General features: G+C 49.3%; 1 protein-coding gene across 1 annotated transcript in view; it reads left to right on the top strand.

The window, feature by feature from the left end:
* Positions 1 to 1931: 1931 nt before the first annotated feature.
* The window catches only part of Itga5 (integrin subunit alpha 5), a 28141-nt gene continuing 22377 nt past the window's right edge, over positions 1932 to 7695 (top strand). Inside the window, exon 1 of the mRNA XM_075960865.1 lies at positions 1932 to 1954. Within this exon, the coding sequence (XP_075816980.1) occupies positions 1935 to 1954 (20 nt within the window). The 5' untranslated portion in view covers positions 1932 to 1934. The remainder of the gene's footprint in view (positions 1955 to 7695) is intronic.

The following is a 7695-nucleotide window of genomic DNA, read 5'->3' as shown; positions in this document are numbered from 1 at the left end:
GCCCTTTCTATACCCCTTCCCCCCTCCACTCCCCCCCCCCCCCGCCCACCCCAGGGACTACAGCCTGCAGAATGAAGCGAAAAGGAAGACTGGAGGCATGTAGGGTGCTCTGGCCTGCAGCCTGCTTTCTGTGAAGCTCTATCAGCTGCCTGAGTTTCTGAAGTCCTGCCCTGCTCCCTGAGGTGATCATATGGAAAATGTCCAGCTGTGGTTGCTTGAAGAGATGAACTCAGCCAATCTGAGTGGGGCTAGGGGCTTGAACTCAGCGTCAGACTTTCCACCTCAGATCTACCCCTCCTCCCACCCCATACACCACCCCTGGGATTCAGGAGCAGGAAAAGGGCCAAAGGGACAGTTGCATCACTGTCTCAACCTTGGCTTGGAGGGGGAGGGGCGCTGAGCAGAGAACAGGGATACACCTCCAGTCTGTTATCCCTGCCTGCCACAGATGGTGAAGAGACCAGGAGAGCTGGACCTAGAGACCAGACAAAGAGACTAACCTACATGTGATAAAGGGGGGGTGGGGGGTGACCAGAAATCTGTGTCCAAGAGATAAAGTGGTCAGGAGGGTAGAAGACCAACAAAGGTCCTAAAAATGACAGATGACATAGAAAATTAGGCCCTTCTTGGAGAGAAGGGGATTTGGGGATAAAGCAAACCAGGTGGCCTACTTCCTGCCTCCTCAGATCTGCAGCTGCCTCTCGGTGACCAATGGAGAATTCCTCACCAACTGCTTGATTTGAACTTTTCCTTCAAGCAGCTTCCAGAGTTCATCTGCTTACCACACTTGAGGACCCCACACCAGTCTACCGCCCTTTTCCTCCCGTTTCTTCTCTTCTCCTTTCTTCTTCCTTCCTTCTCTCTTCCACCATCTTTCAGGACCTCCGTTCTCACTTCTGTTTCACACAGCACTTGTGGTTCATCCTTCCTAGGCATTCTCCTTTTCTCTGAGCCCTCTCTCCGACTTCTACTCTCGAGTAATGCTAGTAGTGCAGGCCTTTAGTCCCAGCACTCAGGAGGCAGAAGGATGCGGTTCTCTGTGAGTTCCAGGTCAGCCAGGGCTGCAAGCTGAAATCCTGTCTGAAAAAAAAAAAAAAAAACAACAAAGTCTCCAACCCAACTCAGCTCCCCTCCTTTCTCCAGTTCACAGAGCTTTGTATGTTCAGTCAAACAGTTAGAGTGAAGGCCCCGTGGCTGCCCCTTGCAGACTTTGGGGTTCACAGGGAGGAACCATCGGTTTTGAGCCGAAAATACCACCATCACAGGCTTGTTTAGCTAGCTCAGATGCCCAAAATGAGGAAAGTGAGTTGCAGAAGACATGAGACCCTCTTCCTCTTCTGTTTGGAGGATGACAGGGTCTTGCCATGCAGCCACACCCTTCACCTTCCCTGGCTGTTCCTCTCTGATGGCTTCGCCATTTCCCAAAGACTCCCAACCTGATAATAACTTCCTTTCTGCCTTCTTTTTTCACACCCCTCCACCCCCCCTCCCCTCCTCTTGGTTTTCTTTCCCTGCACCTCCCAGTCTGGCCTTCCTCCTTACTCACCCTTCTTAGAACTAGAGTAAGTTATTGGCTCACAGCTGGAGGGCAGAGTGGGACCTCCAGTGGAGAGGTATGGCCGGCCATGGCAGCCGGGCCGGAAGGAAGTGATCTAATGAAAACCCAGTTTTCTAGAGCTTTTCCCTCCCCTGTGACACAGCTCTGCATCTGACTCCCCCAAATTTCCCCTCCAAGGTCAATCTCTATCACATGCCTCCCCTCTATCTTGGAGACTTAGAGATCCTAGCCCTATCCTCTATCTCCAGAATTAGATTTTATGGGATGCATTAGCTAAATGTTGATCTGAACCTGAGACAGGAAGGCCTCTGGCATTCAGCCTGTAAGCTGGGGGACAGCTGTTGAAAGGGATCTCAGCCAAAGGGTCAGGAAGCTCATGCTCTTCCAGCCGCTAAGGTAAGCTGGGGAGGAGTGGGTGCTGGGTCTTTGCTATATAAATTTTGGTGGTAGTGGTGGATTTGAGGAATTTTGTTTGTTTGTTGTTGTTGTTGTTTTGGGGTTTTTTGGTTTTGTTTTAATTTTTTTTTCTCAAGACAGGATTTCTCTGTGTTCCTGGCTGTCCTAAAACTCACTACGTAGCCCTGGCTGGGCTGGAACTCATAGAGATCCTCCTGCCTCTGCTTCATAAGTGCTGGGATTAAAATCTTGTGCCCATCAAAATGACTACAGCTAAAGATGGCACCTTTACCATCAAGTGACCATGTGAGTCACTTAGTGATCCTCTTAGTTAGATGTAACCACTTTCCAATATACTTCAAAATACTGAACCTGATTTTAAAAATTCAGTGTTATTTGTGAAATTTTATTTTTCTTTATGAGTGTATGTGTGTTTTGTTAAGATTTGTTTATTTATTATGTATACTGTCTCAAAACTAGATTGAAAGCAATTGAAGAAAATACCCAATATCTGCCTTTATATTTCAAAAAATGCACACTCGTGCACATACACACAGAAAATAAACAAATGGATTATTTTTATTTTAATTTTTTGTTACTTTTTAAATTTTTTATTTTTTTTATTATTTATTTATTTGTTTATTGGTTTTTCGAGACAGGGTTTCTCTGTGGCTTTGGAGCCTGTCCTGGAACTAGCTCTGTAGACCAGGCTGGTCTCAAACTCACAGAGATCCGCCTGCCTCTGCCTCCCGAGTGCTGGGATTAAAGGCATGCGCCACCACCGCCTGGCAATTTTTTTTTTATTCTGTGTGCACTGGTGTCTGCATGTGTGTTGGTGTGAGGGTGTTGGATCCTGGGGTTACAGACGGTTGTGAATTGCTATGCTGGGAACTGAACCTGGGTCCTCTGGAAGAGTAGTCAGTGCTCTTAATTGCTGAGTCATCTCTCCAGTCCATGGTAGACCTTTTGTTTGTTTTGTTTTGTTTGTTTTTTGAGAAAGGGTTTCTCTGTGTAGCCCTGGCTGTGCTGAAACTCACTTTGTAGACCAGGCTGGCCTTGAACTCACAGAGATTCGTCTGCCTCTGCCTCCCAAGTGCTGGGGTTAAGGTGTGTGCCACCACCACAGACCAATAAATGAAAGAATCTTTTAAGGCTTGACTCCTCCTCCAGCTATTGTTCTAAAAGAAAGGGAGGGACACGGACACACACACACAATCTGGGGGTGCTCTATCACTGGCCTCATGAATTCTAGCCGCAGAGACTTTCTGTGTTACCTTGATGCAATGCTTGCTGCAGCAGACAGCTGGAATCCTTGTGAGGTCACTGTAAACCCCATGACTCAGTGCTGAGATAGGTAACGCTCATTGAAGGGTAAGGAGGCCTACCTATTCTTAGCCTTTCATGTGATCCCTAGAAAACAAACGTGCTCATTGTGAGGTGATGATGGACAAGGGGGATCTGGAACCAAAGAAGGAGTGTGTGTTTGGGGTGAGTAGAGAGATGAAGAGAGCCAAAGGTTTAGTGACCTCCTGAGGAGGATTTGTTCTTGAAAAGCAAGCTGGGCCTTATCTCCAGCTTCAGCTTCATGCTATGTGTTAAGGACACAGAATATATCATGACACACACACACTCTCCTACCAGATCAGAAATACTATCATCTCTATAGAGACATAAAGAGCTGTAGCTACTGAGATGCCTGGATTTGGGGCACAATCCTGGCTTTCTTGCCATCCTCCCTGACAGGGCCCTGACAATGTTTCAACTTCCTATCTTGGCTGGTAATCGTTCCACAAAGAGCTAGAAATGGCAGGCAGACTTGTGGAAGAAGGAGGGAACTCCTGGCTCATCCACAGTCCCTTGTAGCCTCAATCGGATGTGCACTGGGAATCCTGGTGCTCCAGGTCCCTCCCTGATGTGCTCCAGATGTGCTCACATCTGGGAAGGCCATCCCAGGAAGCTGACACTCCCACTTACAGCTCCCACCCAGAGTCTCTCCTTTCAGCTTCCAGCCCTTCAGCTAAGAAATGCCAGGGACTCCTTTCTTCTCCAGAGGTAGGGACTGTGGGCAAAGGGGAAAGAGTGAGGGAAAGAAATGGGGGTGAGGTAAGAAGAGCAAATCAAAGGAGGTCAGTGTTTAGAATGCCCCTGAGGTGACTCCCAAAAGGGCTGAGAAAGACAGACAGGAAGGAAGGAAGGAAGGAAGGGAGGGAGGGAGGGAGGGAGGGAGGGAGGGAGGGAGGGAGGGAGGGAGGGAGGGAGAGAGAGAGAGAGAGAGAGAGAGAGAAAGAAAGGAAGGAAGAAAAGGAAAACTGAAGAAAGTTGGACTGGGCCTGAACTGGGGCCTGAACTGGTCCCTTTTCTCAGGGTCCTTCAGTCCTCCCCTTCTCCATCAATGCTTATTATTAGTCCCCATCCCTCCACCCCTGCCCAGTCCAGGAAACTCCCAGTCTGGCGTCTGCATAACTATCCAGTCACCATTTTAGTCACTAGGGTCAGAGTTCCACAGCCCCCAGAGGACCTAAGCACTATCCCCAGGACTGCTCTTGTCCCCCGTGAACACTTTTCATCCACCTCCTCCTCCATCCTGAGAAAAGTGGGGGTGGGAAGGACAGTGTAATCTAGGACTCACATGAGGAGGGGTTTCTCCCGGGGCAGACGGGTGGGGTGGTGAATGGTGACTCACAGATGATGGAGCCATCAGTTCCCCTAAACAGAGACCTGAGTCAGGGCAGTGACAGCCTTGAGTTCAGAGGGCTTACTCCTGTACTTTCCCACTTCCCTCTCTTACAGACAACAATGCCCCAACTTCAGCAGGCTTCTATGGTAGCAGGTTCCTGCTCTGCTTCTGCAGATCCGCCTCCCCTCAGCTTCATCCTCTTTAAGGGACGCCTTTCCTTCCTCCACGGCTGTTCCACTCCAGCTCAGGACCCAGTCTCTCCTGTCTCCTTATTCACTGAACTGTGTCATCTTTTTTGAGAACATTAAGTCTGAACAATCCCTCAAGTAAAAGAGACTGCTCTGGCGGGAAACCAGTAGCCTGGGGTCTCGGGTAGTGAATACCCATTTCTCCATGCTTCCGGAGCTGGAGAGTCAGTCTGTCCTAGCACACCTATGACCCATGTGCGTTCAGTTATACCAGAGAAAGGAAAGTTTGGGGCGGGAGCAAAAGGGGTTGGTTATGGGGTTTTCATTTTGTTGTTGTTGGGGTTGGTTTTTGTTTTCTTGTTGTTGTGTTTTGGTTTGTAGAAACAGGATTTCCCTGTGTAGCCCTGGCTGTTCTGGAACTCATCCTGTAGACCAGGCTAGCCTCAAACTCTGAGATCCCACTGCTTCCTACTCCCTAGTGCTGGGATTAAAGCTGTGCCACCACTCGGCTAGGTTATGGATTTTTCATGAAAAGTTTCACTGTGTGGTCTACACAGGCCTAGAACTCACAATCCTCCTGCCTCAGTTTCCCAAGTGCTAGGATTACAAGCATGTGCCAGTCAGCCCAGCTACTGATAAAGAGCTCACAGCCTTTATCTAGCCAAGCTTTCTACAGGCCCAGCTACTGATAAAGAGCCAGAGCCCTTTTTCCAGCCAAGCTTTCTACAGGCCCCTAACCCTAACCCTACTTCTTAAACTCAGTGCTCTCCATTTACATGCATCTGAGACTCTGGAGGAAGCTGAGGAGTCTTACCCTAGAGAAATTACACTCAGACATAAAAACCTTTCCCTTGGGTTGCATACAATCCTCCTCTCACACCACCCCAAGGACAGCAGGTCTAGATTAAGATCCTGCTCCCCGTAGGACACAGCTTTGGAGAGGGCTAGCACTGGTGGAGCAAGCCTCAGAAAGTCCTGGGATGCTTTGGGTGCTCCTCTGCCTTTCTCTTTGTGTGATGTTGCTGGCTACTCCTCTGGGTTTCCTAAGAGTAAAATTAGAGCCGCCATACACCTTCAATGCTTAGCCTTCGGGAGAAACAGCTTAAAACTCAGCCCAGAACCCAGCATGTGTTAGATGAGCCATTGCTGTTTCTCACCCCAACCTGGCTGTCAGAGCTTCCCATGACTCCTGACTTCCCATGACTCCTGACTTCGGGCTTTGTATGTGCATCTGCACTCTTCTGTGGAAATTCACTCTTCTGCGGGCAGCAGGAGCTGGGTGAGTGTCCTGGTCTGGTCCTTCACCCTCTGTGTCACCATCATGGAGCACACTATGATTAATAATAGCCATCACAGCAAATCGTTATCACTGAGCCGCAGGACAGAGCCTTCCAGAGATGTCAGATCTGAGAAGGGAACCAGAGATAAACAGAGGCCCTCAGACTGACCAGAGAGGTGAGATACAAAGCAGAGAGCAAAAGGTTGAGAGGAGGCTGAGGACCCAGGCAGTGGGCTCAGAGGAGAGGCATGGGTTTGGGGTCAAAGCACCCAAGTCAAGTTGGGCTGGCAAAATGGTAAAGGTACTTGTTACCCCAAATTTGATGACCTGAATTTGATCCCAGGAATCCAAATGGGGAAGTAAGAGAACCAACTCCTGAAAATTGTCCTCTGACCCAATTCATGTCATCTGTGCATGATCCCACACACAAACAGAAAACAGCTGCAAAAAACCAGCCCTCGGGTCTGAGACTCTCCACGATTAGCCATGTGACCTAGACCAAGTCCTCACTCTCTAGCAATTTTCTCTTCTGAAGAAGGTTGGATGGAGAGCCTCTGGGGATCCTCTCTAACTGGCCTGGAGGGGATGCTGAAGCACTCCCAGCAGGAAGAAATCCCAGTTCAGATTCAACAAGAAGCAGGTGAAAGGGAAGCTAGCTAGGCAAAGGGAAATAAGACAAGTGAGCAAGCTCGAGGTGTCGGGCCACGGGGTGAGGACTTATAAGGGCAGGGAGAGCCAGGAGAGGAGGAATATTGGGGAGAGTAGAAAAGCTAGCCAGAGAATGACTAAGGGGCTCCTGTGTAAACAGGAGCAAGGAATGAACAGGGAGGGGGCCTGTTTGAGTTGGCCAATGTTGGGGGATTGAGGAGGAGGACTAGGGCAGGACACTATGTCCCCTGTCCCCCACCAAGGCTCCTGGGAGAATCTGAGTCACACACCTCCCTAGCTGTACACTCCCCTCCTTCCCCCAGCTCCTAAATCCTGGGGGAAAAAAAAAATCTAAAGAGAGAAAAAAAAAAAAGAGAGAGAGTCTGGGTTGAGAAAGGAGAGGGCTGGATTCAGACACGTGGAACCCAAGGTTCACAATGAAACTCTAGAAACAGTAAGGCTCCATCCTTCTCTCAAGGGAGGGGGTTCCCCTTGGCTGGTCTCACCCACCAGAGATTACCTTTGGGCACAGCTTGCTCAGATCCTGACCAACAGATTCCTTGAGTTCCTAACCTGTCAAAGGGTCAGAACCTTCAGATGTGAAAGTTGGATGGAGCCACCGTGACTGTCTGGGGCTGCAGCTGGCTCTGCCGATGCAATTCTGAACACCTAGCAGGGTGACTGGGAATAGGAAGCAAGGTAGCAGAGAGACTGGATGAGGGAAGCACACGGCAGGGAGAAAAAAATTGACTCTGGGACTTGTATTCAGAAATCCCACAGGCCACAGTGGAGCAAAAGAGAAGGGCAAAGGAGGCACGATTTAACTTTGGGGGCATTATTCTAGAAGGGGAGAAGTCCTGGAGGAAGAAGGCAGAGAAAGGAGTAGAAAGGTAAGGCTATTAGGAGAGACTCTAAGATTCTCTTCCCATCCCCGGACGGACTAAGATAA

Source organism: Microtus pennsylvanicus, chromosome 2 (assembly GCF_037038515.1).
Source record: "Microtus pennsylvanicus isolate mMicPen1 chromosome 2, mMicPen1.hap1, whole genome shotgun sequence".
Lineage (NCBI taxonomy): Eukaryota > Metazoa > Chordata > Mammalia > Rodentia > Cricetidae > Microtus > Microtus pennsylvanicus.
The sequence above is the reverse complement of the archived record's forward strand: the minus strand, read 5'-3'. Positions and strand labels throughout refer to the sequence as shown.